The sequence below is a fragment of the Ziziphus jujuba genome, chromosome 5, assembly GCF_031755915.1.
Source record: "Ziziphus jujuba cultivar Dongzao chromosome 5, ASM3175591v1".
Lineage (NCBI taxonomy): Eukaryota > Viridiplantae > Streptophyta > Magnoliopsida > Rosales > Rhamnaceae > Ziziphus > Ziziphus jujuba.
Genome location: NC_083383.1, coordinates 13,336,439 through 13,359,135, shown reverse-complemented (window position 1 = coordinate 13,359,135; position 22,697 = coordinate 13,336,439). Strand labels below are relative to the sequence as shown.

General features: G+C 31.8%; 1 protein-coding gene across 1 annotated transcript; it reads left to right on the top strand.

The window, feature by feature from the left end:
* Window positions 1–13,862: 13,862 nt before the first annotated feature.
* LOC132803851 (photosystem II 22 kDa protein, chloroplastic) lies at window positions 13,863–16,084 on the top strand. Its single transcript, XM_060817616.1, has 3 exons — window positions 13,863–14,236; window positions 14,449–14,565; window positions 15,443–16,084. Exons 1-3 carry the CDS (start codon window positions 14,012–14,014, stop codon window positions 15,932–15,934), a joined length of 834 nt encoding a protein of 277 aa, XP_060673599.1. The 5' UTR covers window positions 13,863–14,011; the 3' UTR covers window positions 15,935–16,084.
* Window positions 16,085–22,697: the final 6,613 nt, after the last annotated feature.

The window sequence follows — 22,697 nt, the reverse complement described above, 5'->3', positions numbered from 1 at the left end:
GATCATACATATAGCTTAGTACTTCAAACGAGTGGTTAATATGCTGCAGTATTTTAAGGATTTTTTCGAGCTATATGTATTTGAATTAATTAAGAATATACTACATGATTTTGGAAACAATGACATTTATTATCGTATTTTGTCTCTTGTAATGATGCTTTACATCGTCTATGAATGTAAAAAACATTATTATTAATTTGCAGTTTTATTGGCGGAGCTGACACTTTAAATATATATATATATATATATATATTCAATTAACTAAAATGGTTTGATTCAAATAGTTGATTAGAAAATTAGAATATAAAGGATTGACTCATAAAATTAGAGAATTTCTTTTATAATAAAAAAATAAAAACTTAGGCAGAAAAATAGAGTATTTTTGGTGGATTGGCACAGCCGGCATGGAAATGCTGATTTAATTTTTTTTGGTAATGGGAAATGCTGATTCTTTTTTTAAAATGATTTGGGGCTGTTCTCATTTTGTTTGGATTGTGAATTGTGATAGAGGAGCATCTCGGCCCAAAATATATAAATATATATATATATATATGTGTGTGTGTGTGTGTGTGTGTGTGTGTGTGTGGATGCTTTATTTATTTATTTTTTATATATATTTATATGGATGATTTATTTATTTATTTTTATCTTTTGTATCTTTTTCGTGCATAGGATGCTTCCAAATCCTTGAAACTGAAATTAATGCACTTTGTTGATGTTCATCCGTGATTGACACAGCCATATACACAATTATTTTGAAGTATTCATAACAATATTTCTCATGTATTCAAATTCCTATGGAGAGGGTTTTAAGACAAGGGGATCCTTTATTCCTCTTCCTCTTTCTTATTATGTTAGAACTCTTATCTAGCATGCTTCATAAATGGGAGAACAATTGGAATATCAATGGAATCAAATTGGGCAGATCTTACTCCTTAATCGCTCATCTCATGTTTGTGGATGATATATTAATTTTCTACAAAGCTAATAGGGAGGAGGTAAAAAATGCTCTAAAGTTCCTTCAGTTTTATTGCAAATGGACAGGTCAAGGGATTAATTTTGAAAAATCAAGCTTTTTTTTTTTTTTTTTTTCAAGGAATGTCCTAGGAAGATGTCTTGGAATGAAAGAACTCGATAAAAAGGCTAAATATTTGGGAATCCCTCTTTTTGTGGAAAAGAACAAGATGACAGCCTTTGAAGACATTACAAGTCAGATAGAGACTACATTCCAAGGTTGGAAGGCCAAATTATTGTCTTAGGCAGGTAGAACTACATTTATCAAACACGTGGCTACTTCAATACCCAAATTATTGTCTTAGGCAGGTAGGACTACATTTATCAAACACGTGGCTACTTCAATACCGGTTCATTCGATGTTTACTTTCATTCTTTCGAAAAGTTGGTGTGAAAGCTTTGAGAAAATTACCAGAGCCTTCCTGTGGAGTTCTAACAATAGTACGTCAAGGGGTTTCATTCCTGTGGCTTGGTAGAAGGTCTGTAAACCTAAGCTAAGTGGAGGCCTCACCGCCTCGGGATTAAATGGGTATGGAGCTTCAATAGAGCCTCGATAGCAAAACTTGGCTGGACCTCTCTATTGAAGAAAATAAGATTTGGGTGAAAGCATTGAAAGCCAAATATTTCCCTTACTCCACCCTTATGAAAAGTACAAAGAAAAGTGTCTATTCCTAGTTGTGGTCTGGAGTTCGAAAGACTAAATCTCTTCTAGTCAGAGGTCTCTGTTTTAGAGTTGGAAAAGGTGATTCCGTCAATTACTAGAAAGACCCGTGGATACCAAATAACCTTGACTTCTTACCTAGACCGATCAACCCGAGCATCCCTAATAGAAGTGGTATGGTGAGTTCTTTAAAGCTGAGCAATGGGAAGTGGGATGAGGAAAGCTTATTCATCCTTTTTGACCAAGCAACTACGAAGAATATCAAAAACATGTTTTGGGCAAAACGTCCACTTAATGACAAGCTTATCTTAGTGGGATCCAAGTCAGGATCCTTAATTGTCAGATTGGCATACAGCTTGGAAGAGAATGAAATAGGACCTGAGGATGCCTGGTGGAAACATTTGTGGAAAAGCCGTTCACATAGGGATCAAAGTTTTTTTCTTGTGAAAGCTTGCAAATTTTAGGCTCCCTATGTTGTCTAATCTTTCTTACAAAGGAGTAGAAGTGGAAAATGATAGATGTGTGCATGGCTGTGAGAGCCCTAAAAACGAAGTTCATATTTTCTTCTAATGTGAAGTGGCAAAAATGATTTGGTTTGCGAGCCCTTGGTGCATCAGATGGGAGAGTTTAGACTGCATAGGATTACTTTCCTATCTAAATTGTCTAACGGAACCAGAGGGAGTGCTCCCAATTCTCTCAAATGATAAGGAGAGCTTTCTTTTTTTCAATGTGACCATTTTGGAGCACCTGTGGTTGTTTCGGAATAGAATTGTGCACAACGAATCTGCTGGTAGTATAGAACTTTCTATGTTGAAGATTTGGAATAGGTCCAAAGAATATGAAGAGAACTTAGTGAGCGGAGAGTGCGAGAGGTTGAATAAAAGCTTTGAAATGAATGGAGATAACTTGCAGCTTTGGAGAAGACCATGCTCTGGAGTTATCAAAATCAATTCTGATGCAGCAATGACCAAGAAAGTAGTGTTCTGGCTATCGTAGGCAGAAATGACAAAGGAGAGCTAATGCACATTCATGCATTCAAGTTTGGCGTTTTCATCCCTGAAGTAACGGAGATGGAGGCAATCCTAAAAGCCATGCAGACTATAGTTTATTTAGGATGGAGTAGCGTCTGTGTGGAGTCCGATGCTTCTATAGTGATAAAATAGTCTTACTAATAGAGAACTAAGCTCCATACATTGGGCTGCTGAGCATTTATTTAAAGACATAGTTTTGCTTGTTTCTTCTTTTGTTAGTATTTCTTTTGTTTGGGCTCTTAGGAGGATCAATGGCATTGTCCATTATATAGGCAAATGGGCTGTAAAAAACTGTTTCTATGGTCTTTTATATACTAGCTACTTGCTTAACTCCATTTTGTCAAGTTTGATTTGGGAAAGTGAGCCTGAGGCAGCTACTTGAATTGGGGCTTTTGTTTTGCCCCTTTTTTTGGTTTCTATGAATCCCCATGTTTTCAACCAAAAAAAAAAAAAAAAAAAACAATATTTCTCATTTTTTATTCTAACTTTTTTTCTTTTGGGTTGTCTATAAGGCTTGAAAATTAGACATTGGGCTATAAGGTTTTGAAAATCAGATATTAGGCTATCAAGTGAAAGACCAAAGAAAAGCTCAGCTTAATGGTTGGTTAAATAGATTGAACTTGTTCCAGTCTATAAGAAAGAAATAAAATGGCCTTTGGTTATAGGAATTGAGGATGGAATAGAATCGAACCCCGCACAAACACCCACCCGGATCCCACCGAGATTGCCCCCCAAGCAAGGTTCGAAGAGACTCCCGCACGAGTGCAGGTGTCCTTCGTCCCCCATTTCAGGCAGCGCCCCCAACAGTTACCGAATAAGCATCCATGAAGAAGCATCGCCCACAAACACCGCAGCATGCAGAACCTATAATATATTGAAAAATGGAATAAGATTGGAGGTGAAATGAAATTTATTAGAGTTTAGGGTACTTAGCATCTACGATTCCTTAATTATTAAATATTTATATTTTGGTAATTGATTTTTTTTTTTTTTGGCATTTGGTCTTTAATCATCAATTTTATTATTATTATTATTATTATTATCATTTTCTATATATATATATATATATTATATTTTTGCATTTTGGTCTTTTAATCAAAATTTTTTTTCATATTTGATGCAACATGCACATGTCTTTTGTGTTGGATTTTATACTCTTGGAACAAGTTAATTCACTAATCAGGAGCCTTGATTAATAGTGGACCGTATGATCTCCAAATTAGCTCATTAAATAATGGAGTCCTTTTAACTGATTATCAAGATACAAGAAGAAATCCATTAATTGGATTTAAGATGTTATAAAACCCTAGGAGGATTTGGGTTACAGTTTATAAATATACAATTTATTAGTCTCCAGTTACATAAGGTTTTATGTATTATTTTCTAGATATTAAGAATCTCAGTAGAAAAATCAAATACTTTGAGAGAAAAACTGAAACTGTAAGGTTTTAATGTGTTTTTCACATTAACATTTTTGTTTCTCTTATGATCATATGCGTCCATATGCAAATTTTGCCACATAGAGAATGGTTTGGAATGTCCTATGGATTTAAGAAGATATTTTCTACACCATTACAGGCTAGTAATGGATAATGAAAATATATCTATCACATATTTTATTCAATTGTACAATTTCTGAATCTATTATATGATTCCAACAATTGGTATTAGAGCATTGGTTGAATCCATATGTAATATATTGAATCCATAATTTTATTTTCATGTATATATGATGTTTATTAGTTATATGGAACTTATGACTCTAATATTTATGTTATTTATAATTTTGGTATTATAAATGAATTGTTGGTTTTTGCCTTAATCCATAGTAGGTTTTTGCTTGTATTATTTTTTATTGGGGATGTAACAAGGAGGCTAGTTATTAGATTAAGTATCTTGTTGATTTTTTTTTTCAACAATTTTATTTATGTATTTTGCAATAAAATTGGATTCTTGCAAAAATATATATATAAAATATCCAAAAGAAAATGTGTAGTCCTCACTATTCATCAATTTTCAAGACCTTCTAGACATCATTTGAGATACAACCACCACAGAGGGATAGTACATAGAGAGGTGAAACCAACAAGCATCTAAACGCAACCGAAAGCCGCTAGACGCATCCACATGCACCACTAGAAACTGTTATAAGTGGATCTCACTTGCCTACGTTCCTTGGGAGCATGCGTGTATGGTCAAATTTGGATGATTTTTGGTGGGCAGGTTTTTCTTGTGATGGTGTACCTACCTATAAAATTCCACTATGATTGGAGTTTTCTATGGTCGTTGGTGATTTTTTAGTTCTAGGATTCAATTAGGAACAAGTTAGGATTTTGTGGTTTTGGGTTTAAAACCCTAGAAAACTAGTTCTAACTTAGCCCACACCCTATAAACTTGTAATATCTACAGAAAAGAAGATAAATGGACCAAGGAATCAAGTTTAGGTTTTATGGCCCTAATTGAGTTTGTAATTTTTCTTTCTAAGAAACTATGGATGAAAGGCCTATTTATTATTCAATTTTTATAATTCTTTCTAAGAAACTATGGATGAAGGGCCTATTTATTATTCAATTTTTATAATTGTTTAAATTATATGAATATAACATGTTTATATGCTTGCATGCCATATAGAATAAGTGGTGCCATATTATGATATGTGCATATGCATAATATTATATGTTGTATATTTAGATTATATTATTATAGAAAATTTCTAAATTAATTTAATTATAAAATATTGAATAGGTGAAGGTTAAAATTAATTTAATTAATTTAAAAACCCATAGGCTCCATTAATGGTACAATAATAAAAAAATTATATGATACCTAAATGGATAAGCATAACTATGTTTTATTGGATTGGATCTGAATTAATTTCAAAATCTTAATTATGTTGTACGATCCAACGTTGACAATGCTTAGTTATTAAGTGAATTTTGAAATTAAATTAATGGTTAGCATATCAATTTTAATAATATTAATACTTCTCCTAACGAGATTTTATCAGTATTACTAAAAGCCCATATTCAAATAATGGTTGATTTTTATAAAATCAATTTTTAGTGATATGTTTTAGTGTTATTTAAGAAAACTATATTTAAAGAAGGAGGTTTTTAAGGAGTGAGACCCACCTCATCTTTTTTAGGAGCCAACAATAGGTTTTTAAGGAGTGAGACTTACCTCATCTTTTCTATGAGCTAACTTGGTAAGACACTATATATATCATGTTTAAAATGGTAGATTTACTAAAATAAATTTTGAGTGATAGATATTAGTGTTATTTAAGAAGGCTTTGTTTAAAAAGGTAGATTTTTAAAAAGTCTGAGATCCATCTCATATTTTTTGGAAGCTGACTTAGTATGAAACTAGACATACCATATTCAAAGTTTAGTTTATTACAAATGTCTTTTGCTCGACATAAGTATTTAAAATGAAAACTAAATTATTGTTACAATAAACATAAGATATGAGTAGTCAAGGAATTTGCATATTTATATGTTTGTTGTGAATATTATGTGTTAATATATGTGCATTTTTATTTTCAGGAAATATCAAAACTTAAATCACTTAGCTATAATTTTGAGTCAAAAGCCTATGGATGAAAATAATTATGAGCAACAGAAAACCAATCTTTTTATTATCTATGAGTTTGAGAGAATCACCTTTATTCTAACAACCCTAAAGCTCCAAGAACCTGGTGCTAATGCATCTAAGAAAACTAAGACAAGGTATGTAGATTGGCAATGGGCAAATGCTACAGCTCACTGTTATATTTTTGGCAGAGTTGCCAATTATTCGAAGAAATAAATACCCAACCTAGAAGATACATAAAAAATTATCAAGATTTTAGATAAGATGTTTGCTAAGAGTAGTAATATTACTTGACAAGTAGCAATAAGAGCACTAATATACTATCGTATGACTGGAGGAAGTGTCCGGGAATATTGTCTCATAATGATAAGGCATTTCAGTCGTGCGAAAATGATGGGGAGTAAGCTGGACGAAGAGGTGTAAATTGATATAATATTGGAATCTCTACTTGATATCTTCAATCATTTCAAATTGAAATATAATATGTATAATATTAAGTTTTCTCTTATAAATCTCATACACCAATTTAAGAGTGCTGAAAAGATTTTTGTGAAGTCGACAAGTACATATCATGTGGAAGGTTCTTCTAAATCTAAGGGGTAACCTAAATGTGGAAAGAAGAACAAAAAATAGAAATGAGCAGTTCTAGTTGTCAAATCAGCTGCACTGAAGAAGATGAAATGTAAGTGTTTTAAGTGCAATCAAAAGGGTCATTGGAAAAATGATTTCCCTAAACTAGATATGGGTAATTTACATGTAATTGAGGCTTGCTTAGTAAAGAATTATAATGATAAATTGATCATTTATAAAGAGCCACTAACTATGTATGTTACTCTTTGCAGTGGTTTAAACAATGCAGTCCACCCAATAAAGGACAAAGAAGCTTAAAGTTGGAAAATAAAGAACATATCTCTATGATGACAATAGGACTAGCAGAGTTATATTTTAATGATAAAATTTTGGGATATTGGCAGTTAAACATCCCAAACTTTATCATGGTTGACACAGAACATCCTAAACTTTTTTTTTTCTGACATTATGCACTCGAAACTTTCTTTTTGTTTGTATTGTTGGTCATTCTGTTAAAAATGCTTAACGAAATGATCAGGCAAGGGTAGATCAGGTAATTTCACATACTCTTTTTCTTCTTCTTCTTCACAAACACCACCAAATCTATATAGGAAAGAGGTCCTCATGAGTATTATAAAATTGATCTTCTTGTTCATCACTGCAATTAATCATATTTTTTATCCCTTATTATTTTGCTTTCTACCCATGAAATCCTGACTTGAAAAAAGAATAGGAAAAATAAAATAAAATGATAAGGCTCTTAGTTAGAATGGTAAAGCTTTTCAATTTTATTTCTTCAAAGATGTCTTAAAAAAAAAATCACCCTTGAAAAAAGAAATAGAAATACCCATCAAAGATCTAGCAACAAACAATATATTCAGTCCTATCTAAAAATAAACAAATTGATTTCGAAACACAAGGAAAACCCATATGACATGCAAGAGCAAAAACACTACGGAATAAACAAAAAAAGGAAGAATTTGGCCGATCTGGGTTGTCTTGAAATTATAGTCAAACCCCAAAAATCCACTCAATCACATAGGGATTTCCACCTTCAAAGCAAACCTCGATGCTCTCTTTCTCTCTCTCTCTCTCTCTCTATGTTTCTCACACCCATAGGAGTTTCCCACTTGGGGAGGCAAAGAATACAACCAAAAAATAAAAGAACAAAATTTTTTTAATAATCAAAAAATATAAATTATAAAGGAAAAAAAAGAAAAAAAACAAAAATTGCCTCGATATGGGCATCTTGGTGGCACGAAGGAAAGGAAAGAGAAGGTGAAAAAAAGACTAGAAATGTCTCTTTTTGCGTTTGTGTTTGTGTAAGTGTAAAAGAAGAAAAAGAAGAAAAAGAGATCTAGAGTTTGGATTTGGAGTTTGTGTGCAATGGGGAACAAGTTTTGCAACAAAGAAGAAAAAGAAAAAGATGAAGGAGAAGAAGAAAAAGAAAAAGAAAATGTGAAATTACCTGATTTATCCTCACTTAATTAGCACGTGCACAGTACGTGATTATTCCGTTAATCATTTTTAACAAAAGTACCAATGGTGCAACCGAAAAGGAAGTTTAGGGTGCACAATGCCAGAAAAAAAAAAATTAGGATGTACTGTGTCAACCCCAATAAAGTTCGGGGTGCTTAGAGGCCAATATCCTTAAAATTTTATATTTGTCAGACTGTTTATATTTTCAAGATTTTAAGAGAAATTTAGTTTCTACTGGTTGTTTATTTAAATATGGTTTAATAGTATAGTTTGATTTTTTAGTTTCAATTAAAAGTAATAGTATTTTTTTTTGTTCCAGAGAATTGATTAATGGTTTTTATTTTTAACTTTTTTGTCTTATAATATTAATATCATTGAAAGTATAGATGATGAGTAACTTTTCTTATTTAAAAAAAAAATGTTAAATGAAACCTATCTTTGGTACTTGTGACTAGGTCATATTAACTCTAACAAGATTCACGATTTGGTTAAAAGTGAAATTTTAAATTCCTTGATTTTTGAATTTATACCAGTATATGAATCTTGTTTGGAAGATAAGATAACAAAGAGGCTCTTCAAGGCCAAATGAAATCACGCCATTGTGTAGTTAGAATTGATACATATTGATGGATGCTTAAGCTAGAAGCGAATTTAAGTATTTCATCATGTTTACTGATGACTACTTAAGATATAGTTATGTTTATCTAATGCACCATAAGTTTGAAGTTTTTGAAAAATTTCAAGAGTATAAGGTTGATGTAGAAAAGCAATTAGATGTCTATATAAAATAATTTCAAGAGTATAAGGTTGATGTAGAAAAGTAATTAGATGTCTATATAAAATAATTTCAATCTGACCAAGACAGTGAACATTCGTCTAGTACATTCAACTCTTTCTTGACTCAAGAGAGGATAATTTCTCAATTGTCATCTCCTGGAACATCCCAGCAACTTGGAGTTGTTGAAAAAAGAAATAGGACTTTTTTAGATATAGTGAGGTCGATGCTTAGTTATTTATCCTTACCTGAATCATTCTGGGAATATGCCTTAAAAACAATTGTTTATCTACTGAACTTAGTTCCATTTAAATTTGTTTTAAAGACACCCACAAAATTATAGAAATGACATAAACCCAATTTAAATCATATTTGGATTTGGGGTGCTCACCACATATCTTAGTACAAAAACCTAAAGAATTGAAATCTTGTATAGAAACTTGTATGTTTATAGGCTATCTTAAGGGAATAAAAGGTTGAATTTTTTTATAGTATGAAGGAAAAGAAAGTGATTATGAGTATTCACACTACGTTCTTAGAAGATGATTATATGATGAATTTTAAACCTAAGAGTAAGGTGATTCTTGAAGAGCTTGATTCAGTTCGAGACCCATTTGAAACTCGTGGACCTCCATCTTTGATTCCTATGCATGTTCGAAGAGAGGAAAATATACTAGAAGTATCCAAAGGTGAACAAGTATAGGAACCCGTTCAGGACCAAACTCAAGAACAAGAAGAGGATGATGAAAAGATTGGTGATCCACCACCACAACCATTGAACTTGGATCCTCCTTTATATATACAACAGCCAGTACGGTAAATTCATGGTAGGAGAGTGATACATAAACCTGTAAGGTATGCCTTGTTAGGTGAGACATATCAGGTCGTTATGGATAATTTAGATGATGATCCTACCACTTAAAATGAAGCACTAAGGATGTTGATGTGCAAGAGTGGAAAAAAACCATGGATCATGAGATTGAATTTAGGGATTTTAACTTAGTCTAATCTTTTGTAGTAGTACCTGAAGAGGTAAAAACCATTGCGTGCACGTGGATCTATAAAAGGAAGAGAAGACCAGATGGGGTGGTAGAAACATTCAAAGATAGATTGGTGGAAAAATGTTATTCCCAAAAAAAGGGTATAGATTATAATGAAACATTTTTTGCCAAAATCCATGTTTAAATGTGTCTAGATTCTCTTAGTTATATTAATAACTCTCGATTATGAGATTTGGCAAATGGATGTCAAAATTGCTTCCTAAATAGTGAGCTGGAAAAAAACATCTATACGCAACAACTAGAAGGGTTTATTGCAAAAGGCTAAGAACACATGGTATACAAGTTGTAGAAGTCAATTTATGACTTTAAGTAAACATCAAGGTTATGGAACACTAGGTTTAATCAGGCCATATGAATGTTCAGTTTTGAGAAAAGTGCTGATGAACTATGTGTGTATAAAAAGATTCAAGGTTCAATAATAGTTTTTCTGGTCCTTTATATAGATGATATCCTTCTAATCGGAACTGATGTGAATGTGTTATCAGGTGTAAAGAGTTACTTTAAAAAATAATTTGATATGAAGGACTTGGTGAAGCTAACTATATTTTAGTTATAAAACTTTTACAAGACTAGAAGAATAAGATGTTGGTTTTATCTTAAGCTTTATAAATTGACAAAATAATGGTGAAGTACAGCTTGGAGATTTCTAAGAGAGGATTTTTATCCTTTAGACATGGAATATATCTTTCTAAAGAGTAATTACCAAACACTCCTGAGGAAAAAGATTTCATGAGTAAGAAATCTTATGCAATGGTAATTGTTAGTCTCATATATATCATGCTATGCACTGGGTCAGATTTCTACTATTTAGTTGGAATAGTGAGTTATTTCCAATCAAATCCCAAAGTAGAACACTATGTTACAGTAAAGTATATACTCAAGTATCTAAAGAGAACAATGGATTATATATCTGTTATACAAACTTAGATTTCCAAAAGGATATTGATTCTAGAAAATTTGGCACAATGTTTTTGTGAAACTTTACCTTAGTAAGTATTTATGAAATATACAAAATTAAATTTGTATGAAATATCTTTTTGATATGTTTCGATACTTGGATACTAAAAGTCACCGACCAGTGCATTGAATTCATTAGAGAAATCGATAAGTTAGAAAAATAAATAATTAATTTATTGATAGAAATTATTATCAATTAATTATTGATATTTTACAAAGGACATTCAATATAAATATTATTAATCTTGGAGTTCAATTATGGGCTTTTAGTGGAGTAGCACATGATTAGATCAAAATTCTAAACTTGCTCAGAGCATGTGGAAGATCATTGAATTTATGCTCTTGGAGTAAGGTAATCCATTAATTAAGAGCCTTGATTGATAGTGGACCGTAAGATCCCTAAATCAGCTTATTAAATGACAAAACTTATTTAATTGGTTATTAAAATACAAGAAGGAACTCATTAATTAGATCCAAAGTTTTATAAAATCCTAGGAGGATTAGAGTTAGTAGTTTATAAAGTTACTACTTACTAGTCTCTAGTCATATAAGGTTTTTCATATTATTTTTTTAGAGATTAAGAATCTCAATAGGAAAATCGAACACCTTGAGAAAAAAAATAAAAACTATCAGATTTTAATGTGTTTATTAGATTAACTTTTTATTTCTTTTGTGATCAGGTGTATTCTCATGCAGATTTATCATGTAGAAAATAGTTTGGAAGATCCCATAGATTTAAGAAGATATTTTTTACACTACTATAGCTTAGTAACAAATAATAAAAATATATCTATTATATATTTTATTCCACTGTACGATTCTTAGCTTCCGCTATATGATTTCAACATTTTGAAGTTATCTAACTTTGTAATTTGATTAGTTTATTATTATAGTAAATGCATTACATGCCGTAGATTGGAACTGTTAAAAAGTAGATAAAAAATAATTCAAAAACCAAAATGCAAAATATATATATATATATATATATTTAAGAACTTAAGTGCCCAAAAAAAAACAAAAAAACAAAAAAACAAAAAAAGAATCAAAGTGCAAAAATTTAATAATTGAGGAGCATAGATGTCAAAACATTTAGAACTTATAAATATAGATATACACAAATTGTTGGATGAATGTGAATGGATCTAAAGGTGGGAGTCGATTTGGTTTGGTCAGGTTTTTATTTATTTATTTTTATTTCTTTTAAGACTGAACCATGGAAAAAAGCCAAGCCAAAGCAAATCAATCATCCTTAATCCAATTCGGTTTGATTTGATCAAATTTATTATTTTTTAAAAATTTTAAATAATGTTTTTAAAAAGATATTATTATTTTTAATTATTTGAATTTAATATTATTGATATATTTAACTAATTAATTTAAAAACTAAAAAATAAAATAAAAATATATTTGATTGCAATAAAATATTAAAACATTATATATGATAGAAATCATCAGTTCGATCCAATCTAGTTTGATTTAGATTAAAAATTATCCAAATAAAATTGAATCAATTATAGATAAAAAAAAAAATTAAATTCAATCAGTTTCATTTTATCGATTCGGATCTATCTATAGTATTTGGATTTGAAGTTGAAGGGTGTTATATCCCTACCATTCCCAAATTTTAATTATTATTTTATTTAAATAAAAAAAAAAAAAGGGTAAATGTGGAAGATCTAACTCCAGGAAAAAATCAGCACTGGAAATTTGTCCCAATTACAGATAAGGCAAATGAAGTAGGGCAGGTGGTTGAATGATTTTGTCTATGTGTCAAATCATGATTTGTCAGGATATAAGATAGTTCTAGATAAATGGTATAGTAGTGTGCGTGTGTAAAAGAATAAAAATATATGTGCGGTGCACATCTCCAACAACTGCGTGGACTTTAGTCGTCGAGAGTGAGGTGGCATAGTGTGATTCAGATATTGAAAGGGCAACACTTCGACGAAGCTCTCTACCTCACCTACGCCACACGAGTATGTTCTTCTTTTGTCCCAATCTTCGACACGTGACCATCAACATTGTCACTCACTTAGCTCCACTCAAACTTTTCTCTCCCAACCCGAAAAGTATAAAGTAGTAATAAAATTAGAGGATTAAGCGATTATATATTAGATTTACCTCCTATATTTTTACCTTTATAATCTCTAGATTTATTTTTTCGTTCACATTTTTTTTTAAATTTTTTTTGGAGTCATATTAAATTGGAAGGGGTATTTCTTTACCTCTACCCTCCAGATCCATTTGAATCTATAGCATTGGGGGTAATTTTTATCATCTCTGGCTGTTTGTAAAATTGATTTTAAAAATAACTATTTAATTTAGTGATATTGGATTTGTCTAAGATGGGATTATATTATATATTAAATTAAAATACCTTTACGTCTTTTTTCACTTCTTTTCCTAAAAGCCTAAGGAAACCTAATTAAGTTAGCTCGGTCAATATTTCTCAAACAATTGGAAATTAGATAGAACTGTAAATTTCTTGATAATTTAATGATCTCTGGTATTTGGTTTATTTATTTTTTTATTTTTTAGGTGAATTACTTGGTATTTTGAAGTTGAATCTACGATGTTGTGTTAACTCAGACATTATCTTCATTCTTTTAACATCAAAAAGTACACAAAAGACGACGTGGGCATTCTCATCGCCCATCAATGCATCTCACACCATATCCACATCTCTCTTTCCCCTTATAACACAAAAAACCTTCGAAAATGCATTTTAAATTATACATCACACAAAAGAGTATAATTGATATCATCTTATTAGCTAGTTAGCCTAGCAAACATTCAGTGGTAAAGCAGCAGAGAGAGAGAGAGAGAGAGAGAGAGAGAGAGCAAAGAATCAAGGCCAGGGAAGAAGAAAGCCATGGCTCAAACTATGTTGCTAATGTCAAGTAGTAGTGTGTCTTCTAGTGTGGATTTGAAGAAGAGATCTGACCCTTTGCTTCAATTCCAAATCCAAAGACTCAGACCCACTAAGCCACTCTCTCATCTCTTCTTCAAGTCCCTCCCTTCTTCTTCTTCTTCATCTCCTCCTGTTTCCACTGTGGTTGCTCTCTTCAAATCCAAAACCAAAGCCCCTCCCAAGAAGGTCTCTCTAGCTAGCTGCTAATCTCTTTTTTCTCCTTTCTTTCAATTAGAGCAGGACAATAATTTCTCTAATAAGTGTATTTTGTTTTACTTGTACATATTTTATATCCCAAATTACACGTAATCGGACAGCCGCAGTCCAAGATAAAGTCCATTAGAATAAAATTATATAACACATACATATTTAATGGCTCTGTTTTTCTTATTTTCTAGGCTGTAAAAGCGCCGAAGCCAAAGGTTGAAGATGGTGTATTTGGGACATCAGGAGGCATTGGCTTTACAAAGCAGAATGAGCTCTTTGTGGGTCGAGTTGCCATGCTTGGTTTCGCCGTGAGTCGTTATTATCTCTTTTCTTATTTTATAATTAATTATTGTTATTATTCTATGAAATATCTTGCCTCAACTATATATACATATATATTGTAGATTATATTTGAAAATCAATTAATTATCCCATCAAATTATTTGAAAGTCAGTGACTTATATATATATATGGTGGTGGTGAATGATAAGAGGTTAATTGGCCTTTATCGAAGATACATAATTTACTTACTTGGCCGGGAGCAAATATGATGACGCAAGTATTTAAGAAAGCAAAGGCTAGGAATATGGCTTTGTTAGGTATGACTAAACAACACTTTTTATTGTCCCATAGCTTAGCCTCAAGGGTGTTTTACACACATATAGTTGCTGAAAATTCTAACAATTTTCTCATCAAAAGCTATAGAGTAACGGAAATTAGAACATATTTTTTTTCTTTCTTTGAAAAATGAAAAAAGACATTTTAGTTTCTACTATAGAGAATTATAGTTAAAAAAAAAAAAAAAAAGTTACATCCTCCAAAATTGTTAGACATAATAGATAATAAATTCATATTCTCACCGTTTAGCTTTAGTTGGATATAATTTGGACATTTTTTTAAAACAAAATTAAAAAAGAAAAAAGGAAGAAAACATTCTAGTTTCTACTATAGAAAGCTACAGATAAAAACAAATAGTTTCACCTCCTCAAAAAATTTGTTAGATATAGTTTGATATAAGTGATAAACTTATATCCTAACAATTTAACTTTGTAAAATAAACAATGATCTAATATAGAATTAGAATCTGAAATCCCGATTTTAGATTTTATACATTCGATTTTTAAATATGATGAAAAAGGAAAAGGAAGCTAAATGAAACTAAATATAACTTGATAAGATCTGCAGGCATCCATACTGGGAGAAGCAATAACAGGGAAAGGAATTCTGGCCCAATTGAATTTGGAGACAGGAATTCCAATCTACGAAGCAGAACCACTTCTTCTTTTCTTCATACTTTTCACACTTCTTGGAGCCATTGGAGCTCTCGGAGACCGTGGTCAGTTCGTGGACGACCCACCAACAGGAATTGAAGGAGCTGTGATCCCTCCAGGGAAAAGTTTCAGATCGGCATTGGGTCTCAAAGAAGGAGGTCCTCTGTTTGGATTCACAAAGGCCAACGAGCTCTTCGTTGGTAGATTGGCTCAGTTGGGATTTGCATTCTCTTTGATTGGAGAGATTATCACTGGGAAAGGAGCTCTTGCTCAGTTGAACATTGAGACCGGTGTCCCCATTAACGAAATCGAACCCCTTGTGCTGTTCAATGTCATCTTCTTCTTCTTTGCTGCTTTGAATCCCGGGACTGGTAAATTTGTCACGGATGTCGATGAAGAAGACTAGAATCAATCATCATGTGCTTTTTCCATTAACTTTGATACATGCTTTTGTTATTATTGATGGTCCCTGCTCATTAATATAGGAGCTTTTCTTGTTTTTTCACTATATATCTTTGGTTTATGTATGAAATGAAATAGCACTCTCTTTGCCTCACCTCTTTTCCTTTCTTTCACTTCTAATTCGTTTCCGTATTAATGATCATATGTTATAATTATAAGATGAAAAATGAAGAAAATAGTTCTGAGAATTGGATGCTTGCTATCATCAGGAAGAAAGCGATTTAGAAGCTTATTGCAGAATATGATGTAATTTGTTCAAATTTAGGTACACGTACCAATTAAAAAAAAGACAAGCAAGTTATGCATGTAAAAAACTAAACATTTGTCAATGACTCAATTTACTTCCAATGTATTATTATACCTACTAAAAGACATATTAGATCAACTCCTTTAGACTTTAATTTTAAAAAATGGGAAACGCAATTAAACAAATTCATAGCTAGCTAATCTAGTGGAGCAAATCGATAACAAATCTAGCGATCATCATTGAAGATATTACTCTAATATTTCTTATTGGTGAATAAAAAAGGGTGAGAAAGTAGAGGTTGACGGACTCTTATAATTTTGAATAGTAGATTCATCTACGTCGACTAAGCAATTTATATACATCTATATTATTCTGATATGTTATACCTTCATTGTTAACGTTTAGGATTTAAAACTTCTTCAATATTTGATTAAAGTTTGTTTGGTTCTTATCCATCAGATCTTAAGAAAAGGGAAGAAAAAGAACAAAATGAAAGACTTCTTTGGGCATATACTGATGATTGAGATTAATATTTCGAGAATTTCTTAAGTAAAATGTATATTCACATATATTTATATTTTAAAAATTATTTCTTAGTTTTTTTAGTTGAGTAGATCGAAAGTAATCCCTGTTTGAGAATGCTTATTTGGACTTCATGACAATTTAATTAAGTTTTGCTATTTGTTATAATTAATGATTATATGTAGGATTTGTTACTGGCGTGACAATTATTAATTTCTTTGCATTTATTATTATTTTTATTTATTTTTTAATATTAATAATTTAATAATAACAAATCAAATTGTCATAAAGCATACTGAATTATAATAATATCTACTTAGGGAAAAGGGGATTGTTTGAGGCATACAGGTCCATTGGTGCTTTATCACCGATGGTAACATGTGTCAAGTTGATTAGGATATCTAAATTAGGAATAAGGATTACTATTTATGTGGTGTAAAAACTAACATAGGAATATTAGTTAGGTGGCATCAATATATAATGTATTAATAGATAATTTATAAAGAAAAAAATGACTATCATTATCGGTGGTAATAATTACCAATAAAATTTATATGCTATTTGACAATTTAAGTGATTATATAAAAATTGTTCATTTTTCTTAATTAAGGTTTGCAGAATAAAAAATTATTATATAACTAAAGGCAACCAATGAATTATAACCATGTTAATAATGGTCCCACTAGTGAGCATGTAACACCCCAACCCAAACCACATTGGAATTCGTGCACGTTAACCAAGGTTAACCGTTGACCGAATGGGTCAAAAGTTGACTTTTTGTTCCAGTTGAAATTTCTAGTTGACCATGATACCGTGGCGAAGTGCATAATGCCCCGAGTTCGTAAACTAGTAGCACGTCGAAAACGGAGCTACGGTTTGAAAGTTATGGGCAAAACAAGTCAAGGTGCAAACTGTTCAAAAGGTGGCAGGAGTTGATTTTTTATCGTTGTGTAATTTTGTTTTGACTTTTGTATGGTTGTAAAGTACTCGTCAATACGAGTTCATAGACTAACGGTACGCTTAAATTGGACATCTCGTTAAAAAGTTATGGACGTGTGAAGTTCGTCGGATACCGTAATATTTTATTATATCTGGCTTAAGTGTACAGTAACGCCATGTGTCGACACCTGATTGGTCCACGTGGGTGAACAGTGTCACCCACGGTGGTTTTTATTTGGCAAAAACAACGGGGAGGAGAGAGAAAGAAAGAGAGGAGAGAGAGAAGGAGAGAGAGAAATGACCGGTCGCCGGAATTGTCAAATTTTCCGGCCGATTCTTGCTACACGCACAGGCCAGATAGGAGCGGCTCTCCATTCCCGGCCAACCCTCAAAATTTCACGACCACCGGTCGCCGGACGCTCCCAGATCGAGCTGGCGAAGCTCGAAGGCGATTTTTCCCCTCCATCGCTGGCCACCGCCGTTTGACCCATTTCCGACCATTTTCAGGCCACACGGGCCAGTCACCCTTCACCACCTCCTCATTTCCGGCCAGCCCACCAAATTTCACGGCCACCGGACCTCCGACACGCCGGGATCGGATTATTTTTCGGCGAGGTGCCGAAAACCTTCAAACCCCGATCTCTTCGCCGTCCGGCCTCCGTTTGCCTCACCGCCGGTCCCGTTGAAACCCTCTCCCCTCGATGTACAAAACCCCCAAAACTCTCAGCCATCGGCCATCGGACACGCCACCATCGGCGACGGTTGCCGGTGATCGCGGCGGCTCGCCGGAAATCACTGTTCCGGCGAGTACCCAGTTGCACCGCCGGTCCCTCTCCACTAATTCCGACCTCTTGAATCCAAATCCGGCGTCCTTTTCCTCCAATTTGTGATGGTTTGGGAGAATCGAGGAGTTGAATCCCGAAAGCTTTCCGGCAAGATTCCGGCCACCTTGGGTCCGATCTCCGGGAAGTAGGACCGGATCCGTGATCCTCGTCACTCAAGCTTCGATTCGGTATATTACTCGTCAATTTTAGTTGTAGTTTGTGTTCGCTCTCCGGGTACGCATTTGGGAGTTATCCGATTAAAATATTAATATATTTGGTTGGTGTACTGTGGATGTTTTAGGTGCACGTGAGGGTAGTGGAATTGATCCTGCGGAGGATCTTAGCTGATATACGCGCTTAAGGTGAGTGACCCACCTTTAAAAATATTTTGGATAATTAATTATATTTAATTGGTGTTTAATTGATATTTGAAATTATGCTCATGTGGTGCAATTTAATTATAATTGTGGAAAATTATTATTTATTGTGATTTAATTTTATTTATTACGCATGAGCAAGGTATTTTCAGCAATAAATTATATGTAGTTTTAATATTATTTTTGGGCATAGTTGGTTTAAATATTTTAAGGAAATTATTTGTTTAATTGGTGGTTTAAATTTTATAATTATGCTTGTGGTATATTGTTTGTTGAACCTTGTGTTATGAGAAAAATTATTTGTATATTGTTATCGATGTTTTTGTACCGGGTATATTAAAGGAAAATATGTGGGATGGTAAATTTGAAAATTGGTATATTTTCCACGGTGATTTTGGAAAATCGGTACGGTTATGATTAATTTAATAATTATTTTAGACGCACTCACACAGTATTGGTGTTCCGGTGTATATGTGGTTAGCGCACAAGTTATTATGTCTCCTGTGAGTTGCTATTGGACTGTGGGCAGGCAAGTTTGATATTGGCCACAGCCGCCCCCCTCTTTGGCCGGGATGACGATTTCAGCAGCGGTATTGTCAGGACGCCGAAGTGCCGCATGCAAGTTTCTCTCTTTAACCCCCCACCAGTCGATGCTCGGGACGTTGGGTATCAGAGGGCATCACTGGTATATGGTGTGGTGCGTCAAGTATAAATTTTTGGATGGAAATTTCAAACCCCAAAGTGTTCAAAGTTATTTACCATATTTTATTATATTTTAATTATATTTGGGGTATTTATTTATCTATTGTTTATTGAATTATTTGATCCCTTGGTTTTCGAAAAATACGAATAACGGGTTTTGTGAAAATGTTTTAAAAATGGAACATTTCCAACAGAGTGAATAGTGAGAGTTTTGAAAGAAATTATTACTTTCTATTGTTATTATTTATTTATCTATTTAATTTTCGGTATTAATTAAATTCCTTTATTTGTTATATTATTAATATTAAAAGTGTTCAGTAGATAGGGTCACTCACTGAGATGATTAGCATCTCACGTTTTTAAATTCCATTCCCTTAGGTGCAAGGGGTGGTAGACGTTCTTCCGGAGCGAACCAAATCTCCGCCGCTATTGTAGTTCGAGAAGTACCTTTGTACTCGTTTATTTCAATTGTAATATTTCTTTCATCTTTGTTGTATTCTCTGTTTAATAGCACTTCATGAAACTCTGTATACTGTTCTGGACATTTATGTATTATTTATGCACTGGATTACTGTTATTCCTGTGAAGTGCTGTAAAATTATGGAATCAATTTGTAGTATGTGGGAGGAATAAGGGGATGAATATAGAAGTGTGTTTTCAGTGCAGGAAATTTATGATAAGTCCAACCCTTAGGGGAGGTTCTGCCGGATTTTCCATTGGAGGGTCCGGTAGGGTTTCCCTGGAATCAGAGTTTGTTTAGGGTTCCGGTGAGGAATTTTGGACGGGTCCTGACAGAGCATCACAACGGTGATAAATAGCAAAACTCATTCAAAAATTTTTCACCAATTATAGTGTCCAAAAATACTATTAATTAACTACATGTTTTATTAATTGTTGTATGAAATTTGACTTAATAAAAATTTGGTTTTATGTTTGAAATGAAATAACACTCTCTTTTCCTTTCCTTTTTTTATTATTTTTTTACTTCACTTCGTTATCTGTATTAATGATCATATGTTATAATTATAAAATGAAAAATTATAAAATAGTTTCGTGAAATGGATGCTTGATGTCATTGGGAAAAAAGAGATTTAGAAGCTTATTATTGAATATTATGTAATTTGTTAAAATTTAGGGTACACGTACCATTAGAAGAAAGACAAGCAAGTTATACATGTAAAACACATACATTTTTTTTTTTTTTTTATGAAAGTAAAAACACGTACATTTGTTAATTAGGATTTCACATAAACTAATTTGGACTGACTAAATCAACCTAACTAAATCGACTCAATTTTTACTTTATGACTGGTTCAAATTGATATGGCTAATTTTTATCCCAAATCAAACCAATCCAAATTGATTTTATATATAATTTTTGTTCATATTTGTATTATATTAATTATACATTTTTAATATATTTTTTGTTTTTGAAATTTTAATTTAAGATATCAATAATATTAAATTTAAACTATAAAAAATAATAATATTTTAAAAATATATATAAAAAAAAATTGATATTAGACCAAATCAAATTGAAACTATGATAGTCATTCAGTTTGGTTTGGTTTAGTTTATTCTAATGGTACAATTCAATTAGGGTTAAAAAAAAATATATGCAAAAAACCAACCGAACTGAATTGATGCTTACCCTACTATTAATGACTTAATTTACTTCCTACTTGTAACATATATATGTCAATATATTATTATACATACTAAAATACATATTAGATCAATTCCTATAAACTTTATTTTTAAAGATTGGCAAACGTAATTTAACAAAATTCTTATGATTGGAGATATTACTATAATATTTTTTTTTTCATGAATTAAAAAAACGTTTAAAAGATAGATGTTAGTGTACTTTTACAATCCTAAATAATGGACTCATTTATGTTAATTAGACGGCATTTATACATCTATATTTATAGTTTCACAAATTTAATCGAACCTCCAATCTAAACAATAGCGGTTGATATCCTTTCATTGTTAAAGTTAATAAATAAGATGCACAGAGGCTACAACAATACCAAAACTAATTAAAAACAAAAACAACCTTCTTGAAAGCTTGTCTAGTTATTGTATATCAAATCTAAAAAAGAGGAAGAGAAAAGAAGAAAAGAAGAAAAAGAAAGATATGCATAGAGCTCTGTTATAAGATGGTGCCCATGTTGGAGGTTTCCTTTACGCTAAAAATAGGAAGTCTTTGTGCAAATGCTGGTGATTGAAATTAATATTTCGAGAATTTCTTGAGGAAAACACATACTCACATATATTTATATTTTCAAAATTAGTATACTATTTTTTTGTTGTTTAAAATTGAAAGTAATTCCTATTAGAGAACACCTAACAAGCTTTCAAGACAATTTGATTAGGTTTTTTTCTTTGTCACAATTAGAGATCATATAGGACTCGATGTTAATATGAAAATTATTAATTTGCTTGCATTTATTTATATTTTATTTTTTACTATTAAAAACCAAATATCAATATAGTAACTAATTAAATTGCTCTGCGTAGGTGTAAACGTTGGTTGGTTTCTTTATGTATATATATATATATATATATACATTTTACAACCCGCACCATTGAGAAACCAAACTAAACTGAAATTGAATCAATTATCATTGATTTAGCCCAATACTGCTCTTTTATTGCTTTTATTTTTAAAAAATATTATTATTATTTTAATAATTTAAATTTAATGTTATTAACATCTTAAGATAAATAATTTAAAAGCATAAAAATTTATTAAAAATATAATCAATTATAATAAAACAATATTTTAAAAAATTATATATATATATATATATATATTTGTATAGTCAATTCAATTCGATTTAGGTTAAAAATTGTTCAAGCCAAACCAAATTGACCATAGAATAAAAGTCAAATTAATATCAAACCAGTCCAATTAAGTCGATCCAGATAGGTTTATGTTCTTTCCTAGCCATGAGACATATAAGTCTCAATGGGCACTTCATCATGGTAAGTGATATATGCATCAATTTGATTAGAGCATCTACACAGGAATATAGATTGTTATCATGTGGTGTACAAATTATTAATATTCACCACAACAAAAATGCACAT

Excerpts from the sequence above, each read along its gene's own strand:
- LOC132803851 (XM_060817616.1), top strand. The coding sequence starts at position 14,012 with ATGGCTCAAACTATGTTGCTAATGTCAAGTAGTAGTGTGTCTTCTAGT. Across the intron at positions 14,237-14,448 it reads CCAAAGCCCCTCCCAAGAAG|GCTGTAAAAGCGCCGAAGCC; the intron begins GTCTCTCTAGCT and ends CTTATTTTCTAG. Across the intron at positions 14,566-15,442 it reads TTGCCATGCTTGGTTTCGCC|GCATCCATACTGGGAGAAGC; the intron begins GTGAGTCGTTAT and ends TAAGATCTGCAG.